General features: G+C 40.8%; 1 protein-coding gene across 1 annotated transcript in view; it reads right to left on the bottom strand.

Moving 5' to 3' along the window:
- Nucleotides 1–223: 223 nt before the first annotated feature.
- ccny.L (cyclin Y L homeolog) overlaps nucleotides 224–26,519 on the bottom strand; it is a 90,437-nt gene continuing 64,141 nt past the window's right edge. The window contains exons 2-10 of the mRNA XM_018267164.2: nucleotides 20,879–20,953; nucleotides 18,922–18,956; nucleotides 15,318–15,418; nucleotides 13,080–13,115; nucleotides 8,572–8,629; nucleotides 8,077–8,196; nucleotides 6,906–7,072; nucleotides 6,008–6,170; nucleotides 224–2,342 (exon numbers count right to left, since the gene is read on the bottom strand). Coding sequence (XP_018122653.1) covers nucleotides 2,226–2,342; nucleotides 6,008–6,170; nucleotides 6,906–7,072; nucleotides 8,077–8,196; nucleotides 8,572–8,629; nucleotides 13,080–13,115; nucleotides 15,318–15,418; nucleotides 18,922–18,956; nucleotides 20,879–20,953 — 872 coding nt within the window. The 3' untranslated portion in view covers nucleotides 224–2,225. The remainder of the gene's footprint in view (nucleotides 2,343–6,007; nucleotides 6,171–6,905; nucleotides 7,073–8,076; nucleotides 8,197–8,571; nucleotides 8,630–13,079; nucleotides 13,116–15,317; nucleotides 15,419–18,921; nucleotides 18,957–20,878; nucleotides 20,954–26,519) is intronic.

Here is a 26,519-nt window from a genome sequence, read left to right on the forward strand (position 1 = left end):
AAAAAAATTATACTTCTGGTGTGGGCATGGGGGGGGGGCGAGGTTTGGATTAGGGATGCACTGAATCCAGGATTCGTCCTTTTTCAGCAGGATTCGGATTCTACTGAATTCTTGTGCCTTGCCGAACTGAATCCGAATTTGCATATGCAAATTAGGGGAAGGACGGGAAATCACATGCCTTTTCGTCACAAAATAAGGAAGTAAAAAAAAACTCCCACTTTTACGTTTCCCAGCCCCTAATTTGCATATGCAAATTAGGATTCGGTTCAGTATTCAGCCGAATATTTCACGAAGAATTGGGTGATTCGGCCGAATCCAAAATAGTAGATTCAGTGCATCCCTAGTTTGGTATGGAAGAGTGCCACCTTTGGGACATATTCTGACCTCACTCTTTTTTTGGGGTGAGTCAGAACCACCCTGTAGGAAATCAGGGCATAAACAATGTGTGCAATAGAGATCTGATGAAATGTAATAAAAATAGCAACAAAACAAACATGAAATACATCTTTACATGAAGCAATCTTCCTACATCCAAATATTTACTGTTCCTTTTTATCTGCTTAATAAATAAACTGATGGTAAAGAACAATGGCTTTAATTTAGCATCCTGCCAGTCATACTCTTATACATAAGAGAGGGAGCCATGTTGCTCAGCTAATGCATTCTCCATGGCAGTAGAAGAGCCCCAATGAAAAGAAAGTGTTTGAATATAGTGAAGGAAGTTTTTTCAGCTGAAGAAAATGAAAATGGCAGTTTCACTCTTACATATAAAGGCAATATATTGCACAACAAGGTAAGCCTTCATACTTCAATGTCAGCTTAAGGAAAAAGGGTAACGTTTCCCTTTAAATGGGAGGTCTGATTAGAAGAGGCCTAAAGCCAATGTATGATTTTAATGCACCCTATTTAACTGTACAAAAAATGGATTTCACATCTTGAATGAACCTGTGTACAGCTGGGGCCAGATAGGCAGCTTTCTCTTGGTATTCAAAAGACATGAGAATGCAGCCATAAATTCTTGGCAGGGCCCCGAATGTCTGCCTCCTGCCTGCCATATATGAACGTCACCTATGAATGCAGCAGACAGCATATTCCCTGTTCTAATCGAGGTAATACTTAGATGCTTCTATTGACTGCTGCCCGCAGTCCGGTGCTGGACATTGGCTCAGAAGGTGGATAGGTGCCATACTAAAGGCCCCCATACACAGCCCGATAAAAGCTGACGACAGACCAAGTCGGCAGCTTATTGGCCCGTGTGTGGGGCCATCTGATGGGCTTCCCCGATGGCCGAAAGTCACCCACATCTCGATCGGGCAGGTTAAAAAATCCCGTTGGATCAAGGCCACATCTGTGCATTTATGTGGTCCCGTGATCAGACTGCCCATATTGGATGCATTATAATCCGATCGTTGAGCCCTAGGGCCACGATCGGATCAGCCCGATATCGCCCAATTCAATGTGGGCAAATTGGGGAGAGAGTCGCTCGTTTGGCGACAATGCCAAACGAACGGATCTCTACGCCTATGGCCACCTTTAGAGTCCACAGTGTGACCAATCAAATGGAGTCTAATCAGGATATCAGGAGAAGCTTCCTAGCAACTCGACATCCCAACATACCCCAAAAGCCTCATGTGGCCCAGGCCTGGTAGCGAGAAATGAAAAACGTGTGAGATAACAGTACTTCATTTGTTTAACAGCCAATCACATTTCTCTGCTTCTTGTACACGTGTCATTGGCAACCAAGCAAATAGATTAAAAAAAAAAAAGATATAAATTAAATACATATGAATTAAAATAGCAAAATTCATTTTAACTCCATGGGAAAACACTTTTTTTTGGTCCATTCCTTGATCCCTTCACCTACTTCTTCATAGACCCGCATTTCTGTTGTGTGCAGAAAGAGAGATACAAGCATGGTGGCTGGACACTCAGCAAGCCAATGTGAAGCCTTCTCTGGTCTGCAGGTTACTTTGCTTACTCTTCACTTTCCCTTTGTTTCCATTCCCATTCAGGAGAAATGGGGAGAAACTGCAATGGCTTCCATATGAGAGAGAGAGAGGATGATGTATCCCATCCTTGCGACAGGGAGGCACTGTAAGGGAGGCTTGCCAAATTTTATAGAATTCAAAGAAAAAGAAAAAGTTTTGCTGTCTTAGGACAAAAGCCAACGAATGTCCAGACAAGACAGTACATAAGACAAGGGCGGCTCGCGGAAGGAGCCGCTGTTAAGATATAATGGCGGGACACCACCGTACGACAGTCAGGTTATCTGCGCTCACTGATCTCCTCTTGGCTAATTTTCGGAAGTCCTTGTATTTATCTTCGCACAAGCGAAAAATGGCCTGTAAAACAATAAAAAGAAGGGGGGAAATGTGTTAATCTCACAGAAATATCAGTTTCCATAGTCACAAGAGAAATTTCACTGCTACATGAAGAGATGAAGTTTGGACAGAAAACGTTGTAAAGGTGTGCATGGAGGACCATGTGGCAGCTCAGCAGAAGCATCATTCCTCCATGCCCACAAAGTGCTTAGGGGTTAGGACCCTAGTCGAATGGGCTCTGACTCTTTCGGGGGGACTTCTGTGGGCGGCTAAGTGTTCCTTTAGTAGGGCCTCCTACCTCCTTGGCAGGACACTAAGAAACTGATGTGGGGGAGTTAAGCAGGAGAGGATATAGAGGGTGAAGGAGGAGTCCAGCTTTTTTGTTTAGTATAAGTGTCCTGCCTCCTGGAGGGAGAGCCTGTGTCACCCAAGGCAGTAAGAGAAAGCAAGCTTTCCATGCAGTGCTTTTCGCATTTGCTGCAGAACAAGAGGTCCTGACAGGGCAAGTGTTCATCTAGAATGGTGGGAGCCTGCAACGCATGACTGCAGTAACACCCTGAGGCTCTCTAGTGCCAAGCTTGGAACATGTCAACTGAAAGCAAGGACCTTGATTGGCTTTCAGCATGCACGCTCATGGCTGGCAATCAGAGCAAAGCAGGCTCTGTCAGAAAGGATGTACCCAAACATGGTGGCTGCCCACTGCTCTGCAATTCTGCATTGGACCCAATGAACAGGGGAACAAGAACTATATTGGAGTTTGTTTAAAGGAGCAGGAATTGCATTTTACAATTGGGGTGCCAAAAGTTAGGCAAGTGACTATTTTTACTTACCCGACACCCTGAACCGGTGCTGTTATCAGCAAAAAAACGCACCTTCCCGGGGGTTTTCTAGCGAGCACCACAGAGAGATCCTCTTCCTGCTTCATCAGTTTTCAAATTTCCTGGGGCTTATGCACGCGCAGGAGAGCGAAATAGCCATCTTTTTCATTAAAGTTCAGCTTTCCGCTCTACTGCGCATGCGCAACTATGAGAAGACCCAAAAAAGCAGGAAGAGGATCTCTCCATGATGGTTGCTAGAAAACCCCCGGGCCGTTGCAGTTTTCTGCTGATAAGAGCGCCGGCCCAGGGTGTCAGACAAGTAGTAGTCACTTGGGGGTGCCTAACTTTTGGCACCCCCTAGTGTAATAAAATGCAATGCCTTCTCCTTTAATACAGTTTTTACAGTGTGGAAGGACCCCTGTGTATTTAGAAGGAATATATTTCAATATAATATACACCATGAACCTATATTTTCCCTTAAAAGTGTAGATCTCACACTTTAGTACAGGTTCGGACTGGGGGGACCGGGCACACTGCAGTTGCCACATTAGGGAGCAGGTCTAGGCTGGTAGGGCCCAATCTGACCCTGTGCACCTATACTTGTGTGTGTACACTAGATGCAACCATGGAGCAGGCCAGCCAGCCATCAGCGTTAAAGGAGAACTAAACCCTAAAAATGAATATGGCTAAAATGCCATATTTTATATACTGAACTTATTGCACCAGCTTAATGTCTTAACTTATTGCACCAGCTTCTCGACAGCAGCAATGATCCAGGACTTCAAACTTGTCAAGGGGGTCACCATCTTGGAAAGTGTCTGTGACACTCACATGCTCAGTGGGCTCTGAGCAGCTGTTGAGAAGCTAAGCTTAGGGGTCATCACTAATTATCCAGCAGAAAATGAGGTTTGTCTGTAATATAAACTGATGCTACAGGGCTGATAATTAAATTCTGATGCCATGTAGTAATTATCTGTATTAATTACTAATCAGCCTTATATTGTGACATTTCTATTCTATGTGTACTGTATATTGTGAGTGGGTCCCTAAGCTCAGTAAGTGACAGCAGCACAGAGCATGTGCAGTAAATCAGCAGAAAAGAAAATGAGGAGCTACTGGGGCATCTTTGGAGAGACAGATTTTTTACTGCTTTACTTTACTGCTAAAGGGCTGTGGTTGCCTTGGGCTGGTGGACCTGTGGTCTCTCTGACTTCTGCAATAGTGTGCTGCACATTACTTTGTCTCCCACCAATGTAAAAGAGGGCTAGGGGTCCACACAGTTGGTCAGTCTGACCCTGAATTAGTATAATCAATATAATCAAATGTGTTTGCCTGTCGTGATGTTAGTCAGTAACCCCATATAAACGCTTATGGGACTCACAGGCCAACTAGGTTTGCCATTTCTTTCTTATTTTTTTTTTTTTAACATTTTTTTTTTTTTTATTTGGCAAGTTTATTGTACAGGCCATCATTTAAGAATATATAGGTTACAATCAATAGTGAACAAGAATAGAACATCTTTATCCACATCACAAGTTAGATGTTCACAGCCAGTCTGCTTATTCTGGATTGCCTTTTCCTTTTTTTTGGTAACGGAGTTGTTAATTAAAGAAACATTTGAACCAAACATTAACTGTGCTTTGCTTCTGTTGATTGTAGGGGAGGGGGGGGATCACTTGGTTGATTTGTTTTTTCCCCAGAACCGTATCGAGGGAGCTGCTTGGGACTTCCATTTCATAGTGATCGATTTGGAAGTATATATACTGACAGAATAGAAATGAATGTTCTTTCAGTTATTTTTAGGGCCATATCAGTAACTTGGTTCAGTAACATACCAACGGGGTTGACTATGACTGGGGCATCTATCAGACTGGAGATATATTGTGCAATTGAGCTCCAAAAGCGTACAACTTTAGAACATGTCCAGACCATATGTATTAAAATTTGCTGGTGAGTGGTGACACCGTGGACATTCGTCTCCATGAGTTGGGGACATTTTTGCTAGCAAATTTGGGGTGATATTTGCTCTGTGGAGGAATTTATATTGTGCCATCTTATCTCTGGGTGTGATTATATAGTCAAGTATTGAGCCTAAGGGCAGAGACGCACACTGCCCAGCGACAAATCACTTCTTCTTCTGGGGATTAATCTCCCCAAACTTTCCACGGGCTAGAATGTAAATAGCCGACTGGGATGGCACTTGGAAGGTTTCTTTTCCCGAAGTCGCCTTACGAGAAAACTTCGTATGACTTTGAAAAGCCAAAGCAATCCGAGTGCCATCCTGCTGGCGATTTAGATTCCAGCCGGCGGAAAGGCTTTTCGGGGAGATTAGTCGCCTGAAGAAGAGATTAGTCGCTGGGCGACAATCTCCCAGAATCTTCCCGTGTGTCTCTGCCCTAAAACCTCCTTTCAGGCTTCAGAATCTATTTCAGGAATTTCATTTTGCCATTTGGTGAAGAGTTTACCCAGCAGGGAGTCCCCCGCAAGTATCAGTTGGGCATAGAAGCATGAGAGTTTTTTTTGTTCATGGCATCATGTGCTTGCTCCTCTACACAGGAAGGAGCGATTTAGGTTTGCCATTTCTGAGCGGTCATCTCAAATTAGTAATGGAATTTTATACAGCTTTATCTGAAAATTAACATTTTGTGTCACTTAATATATGGCCACCTCAGCAGCCAATAAGATGCTTGTTTTTAATCCTCAGACGTCCATCTGGTTACTGTGCGTTACTGGACCATATAACTATTTTATGCTCATATGCTTCTTAATAATGAATGCTTTTTTCCAGGCAAGGCTTACGATTCCATTGCATCAGTCAGCTTCAAATAATACAAACTAAATAATAAAAGGGAAGGGAAAATAACCAACCTCAAGTTTACATGCACGGTCCCGGCTCAGGGGCTCCAAGGGAAAGCTGAGGTTGTTGCTTTCTGCCAGCGATCGCAGATCAAAATAATACTTGGCGTAGACACTGGATGGGACATTGATGTTGAACTGTAACAGCTCCAGAAACTGACGCTCCAGCTCATTCCTGCAAAACACAGAGTGTCAGTCTAGAGGACAAAGGTAGCTAGGATTAAATCTGAGCCTTCAAATATGGTGGCAGCCAATCAGAGGGCAACTTTCACAGTGTCATTGTAGAAGCTGAAGAATTACATTCTTCTCTGTAATTCGCTGCCATTCAAATATGGTTGCAGCCAATAAGAGGGCAACTTTTACAGTGTCATTGTAGAACAGCACCCCTTGTGGCACAAAGCAGAGACCAATTGCAAATTTTTTTTTTTTTAATTTACATGTAAACCATTTAGGTCCAAGGGCTTGGGTCATTCATAAGGTGCCCCCACAAGGGCTGATAAAATCTTGGCCCTTTAGGACCATGTTGGCAGCATATTGGCCTGTCCAGTGGTCTGCCCAACCAATATCTGAAATATTAAAAAGTAACAGCTTTTTCGTTCTTGATTAGATCAATCAGATCAGCCTGGTTTGGCCCAGCAAGTGTGTTGTCAACTGGTGGGAAAATCCACTTTTTTGGCAAACACCCAACTTCCCGATGCAGGAAACCGAGTGATTGCATTTTCAGGGGGGTTTACTTAATATGTTGCAATAGGGCTTTCCTTGTCCTTTAATTGAATAAAAGTTATGCATTTGAAAGACACCTGCACTCACCAACTTTTAGTTAATAATGTTAATTTCCCTGCGTGATAGTAGAGAGGAAGAGCAAATAACTTCCAGGTCCACATTGCTAATTTGATGTCTTTGCACTTACATGTCCTCCACGGTGATATCTTTTAGGATCTGGCAATAGTCCACGTTCCACACGGCTTGGTCATCCCAAACTTTGGATGCAAGGAGGATGGCGCCCAGGACAATCCTCTTCCAGTTTGCTGGACAAATGTCAATCTCTGCATATGTAAACAGTCTTTCCAGGTAAACCTGAGAGGAACGAGAAGCAGGCGACATGTCTCACGGCTGTGGGTTTGTGTACTTAGTGTTACCTGAACGCACACACAGACTGGCTGATGACTTGCTCTTTCATCACATTAACACTTTTATTTTCTCACTCTTCACCTATTGTCTCTTAAGAGCTTTACAGCCGTAGCACAGGTACAGAGGCACAGACAGTAACCTGTTAATTTAATCAGTATTATTCCCATTACATTACAGGGGTTGTTCACCTTCACATTAACTTTTAGTGTGATGTACAGATTGAAAAACGAATAATAATGTGTAGCCTTACAGAGCATTTGTTTTTTAGATGAGGTCAGCGATCCCTATTTCTAAGCTGGAAAAAAAGTCAGAAAAAAGAGGCAAATTATTAAAAAACTATAAAAAAGAAAAAAAGAACAAATCGAAAAGCTGCCTAGAATTAGCCATTCTATAACTTTCTAAAGGTTGTGGGATAGATTTTTTAAAACGGAAATCCTTCCTATTTTAAGGTGGCTATACACGGAGAGATCCACTCGTTTGGCAATGTCGCCAAACGAGCGGATTTCTCCCCGATATGCCCACCTTGAGGTGGGCGATATCGGGCTGATCCGATTGTGGGCCCCAGGGCCAAACAATGGGATAATAACGATGGGTAAACGGGCGGTCGGATCGCATCAACAAATAGATGTCCGCGATCCGACTGGATTTTTAGTCCTGTCCGATCAATATCTGCCCGACTTTCGCCCGTCGGAGGGCCCCATACACGGGCCAATAAGCGGCCGACTCGGTCTGTCGGCAGCTTTTATCGGCCAATGTATGGCCACCTTAAGTAATGCATAACAACCAATCAGATATTTGATTTTAATTCTTTGAACTGCACTGGACTGGTAAATGCTCACTGCTCCATGGGATGGAATGCATTGTTTAACATGACCGAAACACTGTTATCCCAGCATTTCTGCATTATAAACTCAGATATACTTTTCCTCTAGTCTCCAGTAAATACTCACCAAAGTTACTATGGCACATTCAGCCGTCAGCTGGGCAGCACTGAAGAGGGTCCGAACAAAGCGGTAAATGTGTTTCTGTTCTGGGTCGTGCTTTTCATAATCTAGGGGGACTTCTGATTTCTGCAAATAAAAATGTATCATGAGAGTATCTTATACCCACCGGTGGGACCTGTTATCCAGAATGCTCGGGATCTGGGGTTTTATGGATAACCAGTGGCTCTGTAATTTGTATCTCCATACCTTTAATTCAGTAAAAAATCATTGAACATTAAATAAACCCAATACAATTGTTTTAACTCCAATAAGGATTAATTATATCTTAGTTGGGGTCAAGTAGAAGGTACTGTTTTGTGGAAGATGGCCTTCCCGTAATTCAGAGCTTTCTGTATAACGGGTTTCCACAGAACAGATCCCATACCTGTATAAAATAATACATTTTCAGCTGAAAAGTTTATAATGACCTGAGATTTATATACTTAAGAGATCAGTACTTACCGACAGGGGGTGAAGTTTTTCATCAAAGATATCTAATAGCAGCCTCCCGTCTCCATCTCTAGAGAAAAAAAAAAAAAAAAGAAGCACATAAATTACTAGAAAGATTATTTTCAGCAAAATTAATTTCTCTTTTCTTCCCCCTTATTGGTAGATATATTAACCGAAGCATGAGGAAAACAAACAGCTGTTCAGAAATAATGGTGTTATGACGTAGATAATGTACCAGCAGTGCCAGGCAAATGTAAGAGGACATATAATAAATAAGTCATTAGCACCGAACAACTTGGACAATAGGTAATTGGGCAGTGAATGCCTCCATATTGCCCAGTGCTGCACAAACAATGGTACAAGCAGGTACAGAGCAACAGAGCTGATGACACAGGCCTCTTGCCAAATCTTACAGACCTGATATAAAAGCTTAGAAAAACATGAGGTCCAAGGCCCAAAACACTCTAGACTACTATTCACTACTAAATGGGGTTCAATTAACTTTGCAATGCACCCAACAAATTGCTGGGACAAACATGGGACAACATGTTTCTCAACATGTTGAGAAACTCAACACACCATGAAATCAGCCCCTTGATGTGATCAGTGCAGCAAACCAAGCAGCAGAAGCTCCAACACTAGTCGCAGCCTCTGGCAAGGGACTGGGAAGGGAGTGTGACTGTGCGATAACAGGTATAGTATGGAGAGATGGTGTCTATAGTAACAGTGGGATAATAGTCTCTGGGAAGGGAGTGTGACTGTGGGATAGCAGGTATAGTAGGGAGAGATGGTGCCTATAGTAACAGTGGATAATAGTCTCTGGGAAGGGAGTGTGACTGTGGGATAGCAGGTATAGTAGGGAGAGATGGTGCCTATAGTAACAGTGGATAATAGTCTCTGGGAAGGGAGTGTGGGGTAGCAGGTATAGTAGGTAGAGATGGTGCCTATAGGAGTGGGCATAATAGTCTCTGGGGGGAAAAAAAAAGGTTGCACTGAAGCTTAAAGCTAAAATAAATTGTGACTTTAAGTCCATAGACCCGAGTTGCTTTTAGTGATGGGGAGCATGAACTAATGTATCATGTAATTATATTGTAGAGCAGCAGAGGGAGCAATAAGAGCACATTTAGAGTGAATTTGTCAATTTACAGGTTTCTTTGGTGGCGACATCTTTCTGGAGCTACAAGTATTTTACTTTCCTTTGCAAAGTACACATGGGCTTTACACACTGCTTGTTCTTTGGCGACTCAGTTGCTAGAAAGTCAGTCAGGGATTCGAGTCATATACTCAGGATCTGAGCCACTCTTGTGAGACAGTTAGAAAGAGTAAATTGCCCTTTCTATAACTGCATACATCATACTGCTGCCTGGACAGATCTCTACCGAATACGGGGCCATGAGGCACAAGGAATATTGACATTAATGATTGTTCAGTTACTGTTTCCATAATTTTGGGGAAGCCCTAGCCTTGCAAGTGCTTTACTGTTCATGGCAAGTCCCATAATGTCAATGTGGAATGACATACATAAAGTATATTAAGTACTACATTTGTAACCTAAGAACCTGCAGCCTAAATTAAAAAAAAAGACCCTGCTTTCTGCATTCCCCCACTTACATTTTTACGAAAATCTCCTGGATTGCCCAATAGCAATAACCCCACGTTGGGTCAGTTACAGCAGCACTGACGTGACCAGGACGAGGGGATTTATTAAGGTAACGGTAATGCTAGCAGCGACACGTCTATCATTAGCGCAACATTTTGCCACTTCCCAAGCGCACAGATAAATCATGCAGCTCCAGCTTGACAGGCTGCCGGGGCGAAAACCTCATGATGCATCTTTTTCCAAATGAAACCTGACAGCTAGAGCAAAGATTTATCAGACTGTCAGCCCAATGTTCCTTAACCTGTATTTCTTTCCAGCACATGTGTATAATGTGGCCTCATTCCTCTGGAAATATCCTCTACGGGTTCATCTCCATTCCAACACTCTTTCTCTGGCAGTCGCTCAACTGCAATTAACTGCATTGCTGTGAACAGGGCAGCCATCAGGGGAGGACAGTTGTAGGGGGCCCCGAGGGTAAGGGGGGGCCCGGCCATGCCACACTTACTTAATTAGCTGAGCCCCCCATCTTTCTGAGAGCTGCTGACTTCGGAAGGAATGGACGTTTAAGGGGCCCTGGCCACCAATTTTTTTTTTATAATGTGGGGGGGGGCCTGGCCACCAATTTTTTTTTCTCATGTGGGGTCCTAGCTATCAATATTTTTTAATGGGGGGGCCCTGGCCACAAATGTTTTTTTTTATGGGGGGCCCTGACCACCAATATTTTTTTTGTTTTTTTACTGTGTGGTGGGGGGCGGACCTGTGGGGTGGGGAGGGCGGACCTGTAGATGGGGCTTGCGGTGGGCACAGCCCAGGAAATGTTGTCATATGGGGCCCTGTGATTTCTGATGGCGGTCCTGGCTGTAAGATTAGCAACATCTGTAGAGTTGGGGGCCAAAGGTAGTATAAAAATATATCTATCTATCTAGATAGATAGATAGATACAGTATTAGGGATGCACAGAATCCACTATTTTAAATTCGGCTGAACCCCCGAATCCTTCACAAAAGATTCAGCCAAGGAAGAGAAAACATTTTTTTACTTCCTTGTTTTGTGACAAAAAGTCACACAATTTCCCTCCCCGCCCCTAATTTGCATATGCAAATTAGGATTCAGTTCGGCCAGGCAGAAGGATTCGGCTGAATCTGAATCCTGCTGAAAAAGGCCGAATCCTGCCACTATTGGGGGCATGGTCAGGCACTTTGATGGACTTTTATTATTTAAATACTTTTCAGTTTGTATTACGGTATTTAAATATACTAACAGATGAATTATTCTTTAAAGGGTGGTTCACCTTTAAATTAACTTTTAGTATGTTACAGAATGCCTTATTCCTAGCAACTTTGCAGTTGGTTTTCATTCATTTTTTTTAAATAGTTTTTTTGACTTCCTCTTCTGCCTCTTTTCTGCTTTCCAATGGGGGCACTGACCCCTGGCAGCCAAAAACTATTGCTCTTTGAGGCTACAATTTTGTAATTGCCTTCTCCTGTTCATATTCTGATCTCTCCTTCATTGCCTGGTTGCTAGGGTAAATAAGACCCTAGCAACCAGATGGCTGCTCAAGTACCAACTAGAGAGTTGCTGAACGCTAAAATAACAGAAAAACCATATGGCAAATGGTCTCAGAACATCAATGACTACATCATACTAAAAGTTAATTTCAAAAGGGGTTTTCTCCTTCCAAACACTTTTTTCAGTTCAGTTGTTTTGAGATTGTTCCCCAGAAAAAAATACTTAATTTCAATTACTTTCCATCATTTATTTTTTTCTGGTTTTCCAAAATCTAAGTTTAAAGTTGAATGTCCCTGTCTCTGGTGTTTGAGTCTGGCAGCTCAGTAATTCAGGTGCAGACTCTGAACTGTTACAATTTTGCAACATTTAGTTGATACATTTCTCAGCAGCATTTCTGGCGTATTAGCAACTATTGTATAAGCTGCCTTTAATGAAACCCAGGGATTCTGCTCAGCAGGGACAAGGATAAGAAATGTATCAATTAAATGTATCAATTTAAAAAAAAAAATTACAGGGTCGGCGACCCCCCCTCCCAGAGCTGTTTTAGAAGGTGAAAAATGACACTTTACACTTCAATATTAGAAAAACGGTGACACATAGAAAATAGGAACAACTAGCTGTTTGAAGGTGAACTATTCCTTTAAGGTGAACTTCCCCTTTAAAACACATGCACTTTGCATAGAAAGAGGCTTGGAATAAGATCAAATAGACATCCACTGAGATCATGGACAAAAAATGCCCTTATTAGAGGGAATCTATCATTCTTAGACTGGATGTCTGTTATTTATGCTGCTTTATGGGCAGTTCATAAATAAGGTCGGCTAGTTACTGAAGTGTCTGTCTGCTGCTGATTAGACTGTAAACTCTACTGGAGTAGTAAAATATCAGTTTTATAAGTCTTGCACACCTCAGATTGCCAAGATCTATTCACAGATCATTGAGAACCACAGTGGTACATCAAGGGTTACATATTGGAAAAATAACTTAATATGTATGTACATAACCCACATCAGTGGGAATCATTTATAAACGCTGGGCAAATTTGCACCTGGGCAGTAACCCATGGTAACCAGTCAGATGATTAGCTATATTCCGTTAGCTGCAGCTTGAGCACTGAAAGCAATCATCTGATTGGATGCCATGGGTTACTGTCCAGGTGCAAATTTGCCCAGCGTTTATAAATGAGCCCCATGTTTTAATGAACATTTATTAGAATAAAAAGTGCAGGCCATTTATAAAGAAGCATTAGAAGCGCGAATTTGGTAACTACAGCAAAATATGTATAAGATATCTATAAGTGCAGCACAGACATGCAATGAAACCATCACCGCTTATTGGCTAAACCCACGTTTTGGTTACACAGGTCCGTATCTACATTCAGCACGTTTCTTAAGGGACGAGTGTCACCTACCTGTTTTTGATGTGATAATATATTGCAAGGGCTACGCTGTAAAACAAACAAACAGAATAAATGCATACATTTCCATATTAGTGACATTTCTTCTATGGCATTTAAATGAATTGTGCAATTTCCCACACTGACCACAGTGTATACAGTCAACACCAGGAAAGGGCTTGCAGTCTACATACTATACACACAAGAGCAGCTGCTTTCAGTTAACCTGTTGTTACTCCTACTCAATGTAACTGAAGTAGTCGCAGTGTTATTCTCAAATGTATCATAGAGCGGTTATCTTGTGTCAGAGAGCTGTTATCTCATTATCTTTCCATGGTTATGCTGATGGGCTGCTGGGGTAAAGGAAGGGGGGGGGGGTAATATCACTCCAACTTATCACTCCAACTTGCAGTGCAGCAGTAAGGAGTGGCTAAAATTTATCAGAGCACAAGTCACATGAATGAGGGCACCTGGGAAACTGACATGTCTAGCCCCATGTCAGATTTCAAAACTAAATATAAAAAAAAAAGATCCACGCCATGCCCCGATAAGCTCCAGATCATGCCCTGTTAAATTCCAGGCCACGCCTCATTAAGATCCAGGCCACTCCCTGTTAAGATCCAGGCCACACCCCTGAGTGAGCTCCTGCATCTGCCTAACATTACCTACACCAGTGATAATTTTAGATTGGTTTAGGCCTCTTCAGCTGTAGGGGTCGACACTAATTTGGGTGCAAATGATCGTGAGTTATAGACAGGGCTGTTGCTGGTAAATGGGGCCAAAATAGGAAGATTAGTGGATATGTCTGCTATCTATGATGCATCATTCATTATAGGCAAGAAAGCAAACCCATCTACAAAAAGGCTCCATCTATATCACAGAAGGTCACTTTGGGTCTCTTCCTCTGCTCACAGCAAATCCATAAACCAAAGTTCTGTTTATTTAACTGTGCAGAGAGCAAGCTTTGATTTATAGATAATAATATTTTTATGTGCCCATAAAACAAGCACACGGAACATAATGGATTAAAAGGCTTTTTCAACATACTTGAAATGATTAAAGGGTAAGTTCATAGTGCAGTTCTAAGACTTGTACTAGTTACTCTTTATTGTTGTTTCTAACTTTATTGCTATGCATCACTAGATGTTGCTATTTAAACTGCTATGTAGTAGCTCTGGTTATTGGCTCTTGGAACCAGGTATTAGTTAGAAAAGAAATAGGATAAATTGGACTGGTACATAGGGGCATTTTTATAGATATACCATTAAAACTGGCTGTTTAAAACGCTTTGCTGTATTTCTTACACATGATTTACCAACATACTGTAATCACTGGCATTATCCATGTCCAGAATATATATATATATATATATATATATATATATATATATATATATATATATATATATATATATATATATATATATATATATATATACACATACATACATACATACATACATACATACATACACACACAGATATATATATATATATATATATATATATATATATATATATACACACACACATATATATATATATATATATATATATATATATATATATATATATATATATATATATATATATATATATATATATATATATATATATATATATATATGTGTGCACTGACAGATTAAGAACAAAAATTATTTATACCCACTGAAGTCAAATAAAAAAGGGTGTAAAATCTGTCAGCATTTAATGCTGTTTTCTATCAGAAAAGTAGGATTTTACACTTGGCTAGACATATTGCACAGCTTTATAAGTACAAGTGAATTCACACACTGTACTGTGGCATTAAGTGGTCGATCTTGGTGAGATGCTACTGTTTTTGTTTTTTTTGGTTTTTTTTAAACACACCATAAAGGTGGTGGCACACGCTGCTATTTGAGGAGATTAGTCGCCCAGCGAATCTCCTCTTCTTCAGACGACTAATCTCCCCAAAATGCCTTCCCGCCGACTAGAATGTAAATCGAATTGCTTCGGCTTTCCAAAGTCGCCCGAAGTTCCCTTGTGAGGCTCCACCCTAATAAGTAAATCCTCAAGTCTTGAAGCTGACCTTTTCGCTTGGAAGGATCAGCAAATATAATTGTAAAATGTGGGTTGCAGGGAGGTTATAAAGATAGATGGAAAAGTACTGTCCATGTAGAACATACATATCTGTGCAAGTTCCAGCAAGCTGGCCAATGTGTAGATAACAATCTTTGTGACAAATTACAGTGAATGCATTAGGAAGCGTACCCACCATTTAATTGTATACTTGAGGTTTGGCTGGCTGACTGTGCTGTCATCAAGATAAATAGTAGAACACGAGCTGTATTTTCTCCGTAGTTGTCCTGGAGGATGCTAGAGCCGGAAATGAGGGAACATTGATAGTTAATGTGCCGTAAGCTATAGGTAACAAGCTGCCAGTATGCTTTCCTCAAACTGTTCCGTCAGCTGAAGGAAAAACAGAACTGCAACATTCACTGCTGAATTCATATACCTGTCTCTTAAGGGTCAGGGCACACAGGCAGTTTCGGGGAGATTAGCCCGACGACAAATCTCCTCTTCTTCGGAGCGACTAATCTCCCCAAACTGCCTCCCCTGCCGGCGGGATGGCACTCGGAGTGATTTGTTTTCCGAAGTTGCCCGAAGTTTCCTCGGGAGATTAGTCGCAGCGAAGAAAAGGAGATTTATCGTCGGGCAACTAATCTCCCGGAATCCGCCTGTGTGCCCTGACCCTAAATGGGCTGTTCATCTTTAAAGAAGGAAAGTCTTCTTCCACTTGGGGGTGCCAAATGTTAGGCACCCCAAAGTGATTGTATTTACTTACTTACTTACTTGAAACCCTGGGTCAGTGCTCCTATCAGCAGAAAACTGCATTGTCCCGGGGTTATTCCAGGAAGCACCACGCATCTTTTTTCTTCTCTTTGCTGCACATGCGCAGTAGTGCAAAAAAGCCAAAGTTTAACTAAAAAGTCAGCGATTTCGTTCTACTGCGCATATGCGTCTGCCCGGGAAATTAGAAGAAAGAAGAAGCCAGAAGAGGATCGCTCTATGGTGCTCACTGGAAGAACCCAGGTGCAGTTTTCTGCTGATAGGAGCACCGGCCTGGGGTTTCGGGTAAGTAAATACAATCACTTGGGGGTGCCTAACATTTAGCACCCCCAAGTGGAAGATGACTTTCCTGCTCCTTTAAAGATGAACAGCCCATTTAGGGTCAGGGCACACAGGCAGATTTGGGGAGATTAGTCGCCCAACGACAAATCTCCTTTTCTTTGGTGCCCCTGTGCACGGATCCAGATTCGTATACAAAAAGAACAAAAAACCAGCACCAAGGGTCTTGTGTTTGTAGAAAACACTTGTTTTGTTACATGGTATGTAAAACCGATGTTTCAGTCCCTATTGGACCTTGAATAAGGTCCCAATAGGAACCAAAGCATCAGTTTTACATACCATGTAACAATACGAGTTTTTTCTACAAACACAAGATATATGGGTATGGGATCCGTTGTCCGGAAACCTGTTATCCAGAAAACTCTGAAATACAGAAAGGCTGTCTCCCATAGACTCCATTTTATCCAAATTATTAAAACGGTTTCCTTTTTCTCTGTGGTAATAAACCAGCACCTTGTACTTGATCCAAACTAAGATATAATTAATCCTTATTGGAAGCAAAACCAGCCTATTGGGTTTATTTAATACTTACATTAATTTGAATTTGAGGGCACAGTGTTGCTTTAAATACTGAAACTACAAAACCCCCATAGGAGGGCATCTTCCCACTTACTTTGCAGGATTGTACAAGGATAATCAGGCAGAATCAGGCAAGTATAGCAAGCAACACAATTTAATTGGCTCTACAGCAGTTCACATTTTACTTTCCCCATGAACCTGTCGTTAATTGGCAAGTCCCTAATGCCATTGAGCGCCAGCAATATTTTTATTTCCTTGTGGTGCCATTGCTTGGCAGGCTTGCACAGTTTCAGCGGCAGAACAGGGAGAGCCGGAACAGACGCCAAGTCACTGATATCAGTGTCACCTTCCAATATCCTTGTAACACGCCTATATTTTCTGTTGCTAGAGGCACAAAGAGGGTACAGACTTTGAGTATTAAAGTTCTTATATTGAGTTTAATATCTATTATTTCATAGGTGCCACGGAAAGGAGCTTAAATTAAAATAAGTCATATTAAAGGCAGAATGAAGAGCAAGTTAATAATATAACATAAGTAACAGACTGCACAGGAGAAAAATTATATATATATAGTTATATATATATATGTATAGTTATATATAGTATATAAGTTCAGGACCTGGGGTTTATAGGGGAATGTTCCGTAATTTGAATCTCCATAATTTAAGTCTGCTAAAAATCATTAAAACATTAAATAAATAAACCAAATAGGATTGTATTGCCACAAGCATGGATTTGTGCAGCTTAGTTACCATCAAGTACAAGATACTGTTTTATTATTACAGATTTTTACAGTTGAAATTGGCAGTTTCTGTCATAGCAGTTTCTGAGATAGCTTTTTGTAGCCTTTCCCCTAAACCATGATATTGAACAATCTTTGTTTTCAGATCTTTTGAGAGTTGCTTTGAGGATCCTTTGTAGGACAGTGTTCCTCACAATCACTGGTTTTGGACTATTTTAGTTCAAGTCCCCTTTGATTTCCAACATCTGGTTAATGATACAGATACAGTGAAATATTGTTATGAGTCATTTTCTGACAGTTCCAAGCAACAGCCCAACTGGCCTTCAAACTGGGTTTCCAGGACTATCTTGCAGAGCAAATAGGCATTCTTGAATAAAACTGTTTTTGGTTGTTCCCATAACTACAATGCTTACTGTTGCCTCCTGTAATGCTCCTTCAAGTGAAGATTCCAGCACTGTCAAAGACAGTTTGCAGAAAATGGCCCAATCAATGCAATTCTTAACCTGAATTGTATTGGGTCTGTGCCTCTACTACATTGCTTACACATTAGCTTTGGGTTTTGTGTGTTGAATGATTTCTCCATCCAGCAGCAGCTTTCATTGACAATATATTTGTGCGTTTGATACATAACTATACACAGCACTGAGTTTGGGGCCAGTAAGCACCATGCTATTGAATACTAGGAAGTATTAGAGTGCTGCTGTGCACCTCCATTCCTTATCTCATTCCACTCACTGCTACTATTTCAAGAGATGATAAAAACACCCTGTGGATTGTTTTTCAGGTGATAACCACTTTTGCAGGGTGCCCCACGGTGCTTCTCATTCAGGGTCGACTGGGGGGCCCGGGGCTCACCGGGACTAATGTCCAGGGCCCCCTCCAGCCCCTGTCCCCCTACTATGATGCGCAGAGTGTGCAGGCATCAGTGCGCCTGAGTGACGGTGCCGCTGGGTGCTCCTGAATGAATAGGTGCCGAAAGCATGCGCAGATGGTGCTGCGCCTTGAAAAAACTTTTTTTTTTTCTATTCCGATCCGTAGAGGGGACTGGCCCGGCGGGGGCCCATCGAGGGTCAGGGCCCACCGGGTTTTTTCTCGGTGTCCCGCCGGGCCAGTCCGACACTGTTCTCATTTATGACAATGGAAAGAAATCTGTGGCTGATTTCAAGATTTGTGATCCCTGCTACCTGCAGAGGTGTGCCACTGCCTTACATGAACTATATCAAATAGTCCTACATTAAACCTAATGGAAAGTCAGAAACCATTGAGACTAAGCAGATACTACATGCTGTTGTGTGACAGCCATGGGATGGGACTTTCTGAGCACACAAAAGGAAAATAAATACAATTCAAATATGAACTAAATGCATTATTTTTCTTTATATTATTTCAATTTTTATAAAAACAGGTCAATCAGAGTGGTTTTACTTACGTGATTTATATAAAGGCTCTTCCGTTTTTCTCGTACTGTGGAAATACAACATAGAAAATAAAGTCAAGCTGATACCTAACAGCGGTAGAAAGAACATCACTAATATTTGGTCCCTGCACATCAGCAATAGTTTTACGGGTAAAAATAGACTATGGCTATGGCATCCCTGGAACTTTTAAATCCTCATAGTCCTGGAACGCTTGAATGTGCAGTATGGGGCTGTATCGAGCCAATGCAATACAAATGGACTAGTACAGCAGCTTCAATTGTACGATTGCAGGGGGCTATTGCAGTTCCAGACCAGCAGTTGGTGCTGTTTCAGGGATCAGTTTGCTTTGCAGGCTGATGTTTATGGTAGCCCCAGATGCAAAATTCTCATTCTGAGTGAATGAGAAGACTGGGTCAATGTGGGATCACAAAATTCAGTTTGGAGGGTATTGGTTAAAATTGTGATCCAAAAGTCTTTCTTTTAATAAACAACTGTTGATGGGTCCTTTTTTTTTTTTACTACTCTAAAATGTACTTGAACAGTTCAGTGTAAAAATAAAAACTGGGTAAATAGATAGGCTGTGCAAAATAAAAAATGTTTCTAATATAGTAAGTTAGGCAAAAATGTAATGTATAAAGGCTGGACTGACTGGATGTCTAACATAACAGAACAGAACACTACTTCCTGCTTTTCAGCTCTCTAACTCTGAGTTAGTCAGCGACTTGAATGGGGGCCACATGGGACATAAACGTTCAGTGAGTTTGCAATTGATCCTCAGCATTCAGCTCAGATTCACAAGCAACAGTTATGACCCATGCCCCCCCCTCAAGTCACTGATTGGTTATTGCCTGTAACCAGTCAGTGGAAACCAAGAGAGCTGAAAAGCAGGAAGTAGTGTTCTGGCTATTATGTTACACATCCAGTCACTCCAGCCTTTATACATTACATTTTTGCCTAAATAACTATCTTAAAAATATTTGTTATTTTGCACAGCCTGTCTATTTATCCAGTTTTATTTTTATCTGAACAATTTCTTTATACAGGTCTAACTTACAGTAGGCTCTTTAAAAGCAATTGCTGATGGGTCGCTATTGGCTAATGCAATTTTGCACAGTGTTGGATTGGCCCCCCGGGATACCAGGAAAACTCCCGGTGTCAGTGGGCCTCTGACTTCTAATCATTTGGCCTATTTAATGGTCATTCCCTATTCTTTATGGAAACAGAGAGGCTTGATAATGAAAGAATCGAGTATAGTATGTGGAGAAATGAGACTAGAAGAATAAAGAGGTTGAGTGAGGAGAGGAGGTATAATAGTTTGGAAAGTGGACCAACCGTTTAAGGTTTTCTGGGGGGCCCCTGGCATCCCAGTCTGACATTACTTGTGCAAGTTAAAGAGCGAGTTTACCTTTAAGTTAACGGTTAGTATGTTATAGAATGGGCAATTCTAAACAACTTTCAATTAGCATTTATTTTTATAAAACTAAATGCTCTGTAAGGTTACAAATGTAATGTTATTGCTACATGTTATTACTTATCTATTCTATTCATGCCTCTACTATTCATATTCCAATCTTTTATTCAAATCGATGTATGGTTGCTAGGGTCATTTGGAAATTGTAAACTGAAGATCTGCTGAATAAAAACCGAAATAACTCAAAAACCACAAATAATAAAAACTGAGAACAACTGCAATTCGTCTTATATCACCACTTAGTCCATTATACTAAACGTTAATTAAAAGGGGAACAACCCCATTTAAAAACTAAATTTGTGACCCACCCCATTACTGATCACTTCTGTTAATTTGAACACAGATGTCCAACTGTCGGCTGAATGTGGCACTCCAAGGAATTTTAATGGCCCAACGATGGGCTCCAAAGTCTTCTTCATATAATTAGTCCCTGAAACATCTGTTTAAGAGTTGTCTCAATGTGCACAGGGAAAGCAGAAAGAACAGGGCGAACTTACCGTCAGTCTGAGATTTGCTAAGGAATATTGTGCTCGCCCGTGGATGATCCGAGGGGTTAAATTCCATATTCATATCTGAAAGAGAAATCAATAGATTTACTGGGGAATGGCTGGAATGCAGCAGATGTTCATTACTAAAGCTTTTGTGAAGAAGAATGTCATTATGGAAATGAAATGTATTGCCAATCTAAATATGAGGCTATTATCTTCATTTTAAGGCTGCCCAATCAGAAGAAGCCGATTGCTCTGGAGCTCGCCAAAGAACACATTGGCATTTCTTAGCTAATTTCAGGTCTATCAGTTAATCACACGACACAATCATTAAAAGCAGTTCCAATGTTAAAGAAAGTCACAGCTCTGTATCTAGTCTACTATAGTGAAACAAATTTCTTAGAAATGTACATTAAGATTTTTGGTGCCCAAAATATCTGCTTTTCAGTGGCTAAATAAAAAAGCATTCCATCTCTGTATAGCAGTATGGCAGCTCCTAATCATACTATTAATGTCAACATGGCAGAGAGATATTCTTTTATTAACTTATGCCAAAACTATTTATTGCTTGATAAATGGTTAAATATGTGGATAATGAGGTATCGGACCTGCTATCTTGAAAACTCAGGCCTGGGGTTTTCCAGATAATTTGGATCTCCAGACCTTAAGGGTGTTACTTACTAAACTCCGAATGCAAAAATCACGAAAAATTCGTGTTTTTTTTTTATAAAATAGGACTTTTAAAAAAAATCCCGATTTTTTTGGAATCTATGAAACTCCAAGGATGGAAAAGTCCGAATCAGAAAATCCGGCATCTCGGACCTGTCGAGGTTGCATATAAGTCAATAGTAGAAGTCCCAATGATTTTTTGATGTGCGCTGGGTTTCGTGCAATACCCCAAAGTTTTTGGGTGAAAAATCCGAAAAAATCATGAAAATCGGATGAAAAATCAGATTTTTGGGAAAACATAATAATAAATAAGCTTAAAAAACCCTGAGAGGATTTGATCGGAGTTTGTAGCAGAAAATATTAAGAGAAATTCTGACTTTGATAAATAACCCCCAAAATCTACCAAATAATTATTTGTAATTAATATTTGTAATTGATTTGTAATTAATTAAAGGCAATAGTATTATTTTGCCTCTAGTAAGGATTCATTTGATTCTAGATGGGATCAAGTACAAGGTACAAGGTACTGTTCTATTATTACTAAGAAAAAGGAAACCATTTTTAAAAATGTGAATTACTGTATATGATTAAAATGACGTCTATAGGACTATTGACTTCCCTTAATTCGGAGCTTTCTGGATAATGGGGTTTCCGTATTACAGATCCCATACCTGTAATATATTTTTGCCTATAATAATAAATCATAGCTTTACAAATTAACTACTCAATCAAAATGGTTATTATTTGAAATGTGACAGCTGCCAAACTGAATTCAGAGACATAACCTGTTCTGTTCATTTCCGTTACATTTAATTAAATTACCGCCAGTTCTCAATGCAGCATATCTAGTTTAGTGTGAAAGCTCTAATTAAGGGATTTTACATCCCGGCCCTCGTCTGTTTATTGTAATGGTTACATAACCACAGACCATTCTTAAAAACACATTAGCCAAATAAACGATTTATGTCATTACAAACAGGTTTCAAACTGACATTAACCAAAAGGAAAAAACAAAGCAAAGGCAATTAGGGGTTTTGGCTTATCATATGCTAACAAAGTGAAAAAATAAAGTGGCTTCACAAAAACACAACAAAAATCAGATGTTGTAAATGGCTGAATTTCATCATGAGATAAGAGCTACACGAAAAGAACAGAGATAGTAGAGTGCATTGCTTCTGATTTATTTTATCTCTTGTCTCTGTTTCATCTTACTGAGACCGTTCCAGATTAGTCCGTGCCTTAAAGGATTACTAATGCTCAACACATAATTAGGCTAGCGTACTTCTTGACCTTTGTACACCTTTGAGTTAACTTTTAGTATGATGTAGAGAGTGAAATTCTTTGACAATTTGCAATTGGTTTTCATTATTTTTTTTTATTATTTGGATGTTGCTCCCAGTGGCCTAAAAGCAGGTGCTTATTTTTTAATTCCAGGCTTGGAGGCAAGTTTTGGTTGCAAACAAAAAACACAACAGTGTACAGCCAAACTTCTGAAGGTTGCCAGCCTGCTTAGGGGCCACCAAAAAGCCAATCACAGCCCTTTTCTGGCACCTCCAGGAACTATCTCATGCTTGTGTTGTTCCCGAATTCTTTTTACATTTCAGTGAGACCCATAGGTAAAATAGGCTGGGGACCCCTGCATTAGAATACGTACTCCAATTCATCCAATAACAGGGCCTGATTTCCTGGTGTCAACACATATATTTTTTAAAACCTGGCAGTTTCGGTGGTACAGGTGCCTTAACTATAAGATATCATTACAATACATAGGAGGCCAGGATGCCCCTTGCTTATATAGGGGGACCCAGCATTTTGGGCAAATAAAAAAAAAAAAAAAAAGTGACAACCTCAGAATATTGGATCCTGGAAATGACATGAAAGTTATAGGTATAGTTCTAAACCTGGGTCATTATCCTTTAAAATGTTACTGTCCTCAAAGTTAAATTAAAGGGTAGATAAACTATGCCTTTGGCTGTGTTATTGTGCCCAATGCTTACCCTAACCAAGCCCTAAATCCAGGTTTGGTGACAATGAGTGTTCTGAGAAAGATGAGAACTGAATGAAGAATGATAGATTAGGTGCAGCATCCCAAACAAGCTGTATATGTTGTGGCTTAGGGCTCTTGCACACGGGCGGTTTTACCTGCGCTCCCCGATATCTTCCGTTCAGCCGCAGGGGAGCGCAGGAGTAGACTCAATTATTGTCAAGGGGGCTGTACTCATATAAACGAATGTAAGCGCCCAATGCAGGTGAAATGCAACATGCTGCGTCCCACCTGCGTTTGGCGCTTACATGCATCTGTGTGAGTACAGCCCCTTTGACAATAATTGAGTGCATCCACTCCTGCGCTCCCCTGAGGCTGAAGGGAAGTAAGTGCAGCACAGGGGAGCGCAGGTAAACTGCCCATATGCAAGAGCCCTTACAGTCAGTCTAACATATAAGTCGCCCGAGCTGCGACAGAGAGCTACCTTACAAAGCCCCTCAGATTCCATTCTGCCGCTTTAATTACTTTTGTTGTAATACGAATATATGAATTAGTTCTGTGCCTGGAGGCGACTGGGGATGTTAATTTAAGCCGTTCTCTTTTGAGATGCATAATTGAAGACTGGCTGTTCTTTTGGAGAGCTGCGCTTTGGGGAGAAAAAGGAGCACGCGCCGATGACTAGACTCATTGTGCCATATTATTCTCAAAATGCAAATATCGGGTGATAATTATCCCTCCCTACGGACCGATTTATAGGAGAGCTGTGCCGTGCCCTTAATAGGTCTGAGGCTGTAACTCACTGGAGTGGCACGTTGTTCTACATTTCCCAATGCTGATTAGAAGTGCATCTCAATGTTGCTAGACAGGGCCACGCTTGGAAACGCCTGCTGCCTGTTTGTTAGTCAGAACTGTAACTTTCCACTTGTCAAGCTTTCACTAAGACGTCTGTTGATGTGGAAAGCTTACAGTGAGGTGGTGATATGCCCACTGGCTCCATTTGGCATTTGATAAGCATCTCCTTCTCTGCTACAACAATGTTTATTGCAAACATTTTCAAACCGCACTCCTGGGCTGAACAGCCTCAATATTACAGAGACTATAGGGGTCATTTGCTTTACAGAATACAGTGTACAAGGTCGCAATACTGTGTTGTGGCCCCAGGCTGTAGGCTTTTGGAGCACAGAGAACTGCTGCTTGCCCCAGGAATGTTGAGCTAACTGCATTATTCGTCAATTGGGAAGCCATACCTCCCAACATTTTGGAAACAAAAAGAGGGACAAAAAAGTTGGTGCATGTAGCGCAGTGAAACATTTTGACTACGCCCATTTTGTGGCCACACCCCCTAATTACCATGTTCATTTTACAAAATTTGGCAGGTTATGAAAGTTTGAACATATTTCGGTGTTTTTTTTTTTCAGTTATTACAGTTTTGCTAATGAAGGTGAATTGCCCTTTAAGCTGTGAGTCTAACATTTCCCATGGGACTGGTTATCTTATATGGTTTCAATTACTTATTTGCTTATCTTGAAATTGTTACAAAAGTATCTTATCAGCTGCTCTGGGCTCTCTGCACTGAACAGCCAGAAAAAGAACCGTTGTTTCTTACTTAATTGGCTTTTGGCAGAGAAAAACTGGACTTTTCAGTACAAATGAGGGACTGCAGGTTGAGCTGTCAAAAGAGGGACTGTCCTTCTAAAAATGGGACAGTTCGGAGGTATGGGCGCCCCCCCCCCCAACGACCCCCAAACATGCTCCTCATTAACAAGCACTTGTACCCCTGACACTGCTCTGTGCACCAAGGCTGGGTACAAGTGCTTGTTACGTGAGCACTAAGCGGTCCCCTATTGTGTACTGTGATATCACTTGGACCCCAGAGATCAGAAAATTACCCCTTATAAATGAACCCAAGTTGTGGCCCCTTGAGACAAGCGCTACTAGCCTCATTTCAGGGGGACGCCTCCCTAAGAATGTTTTTGCACAATAAAGGATAATGTAATGCTAAGTAACTTTATAAGATACTTTAAAGGGGTGGTTCAACTTTAAAATGCACTTTTAGTATGTTATAGAATGGCCAATTCTTAGCGCCTTTTCGTCTTCGTTATTTCGTTTTTGAATTATTTGCTGCCTTCTTCAGACTTTTTCCAGTTTTCAAATGCCATCTAGAACAAATGCTCTGTAAGGCTACAAATGTATTGTAATTGCTACTTTTTATTACGCATCTTTCTATTAAGGGCCTCTCCTATTCATATTCCAGTTTCTTATTCACATTTATGCATGGTTGCTATGGTAATTTGGACAATAGCAACAGATTGCTGAAATTGCAAACTTGAGAGCTGCTCAATAAAAAGTTAAATAACTCAAAAACCACAAACAATAATAAACAATTGAAAATTGTCTCAGAATATCACTCTCTACATCACACTAAAATTTAATTTGAAAGGTGAACAACATCTTTAATTCGCAATGTTTAATGCTTTTAAAGTTTTTAGTAACTGAAAGCAACTGAAACATCCTGGCTGAAACTGAAACATTCTATTAAATTTTACCAAGCACAACACATTGCTCCAGTGATCAGTCTAGGATTCACAGTAAAAACCTTGTTAGAGGGTTATTGGCCTTTAAATTCTTAAAGCATAAGTAAACCTTCACATTCTTAATTTTTTTTAAAATTTCAAGCTATTAAGGGATGCATGTAATGTTATTATGAATTGATTTTGTTACAACAGTGCCACCTGCTGGTCATTTTTCGACCAGTCTGACCACTAAGTAGTCAAGGAAGTTGAAAGCTGGTCTGATGTTCTTCTACTTAGGAAAATAGCTAGAAACATTTCTCAAATCTTTCCTAAGCAGAAGAACATCAGAGCAGCCTCTTTCTTTCTCCTGACAACTTCCTTGACTACTTGATGGTCAGACTGGTCAAAAAATTACCAGCAGGTGGCGAGGTTTCATTCATATTAACATTACATTTATCCTTTAATATCTTGAAATAAAAAAATA

Source organism: Xenopus laevis, chromosome 6L (genome assembly GCF_017654675.1).
Source record: "Xenopus laevis strain J_2021 chromosome 6L, Xenopus_laevis_v10.1, whole genome shotgun sequence".
NCBI lineage: Eukaryota > Metazoa > Chordata > Amphibia > Anura > Pipidae > Xenopus > Xenopus laevis.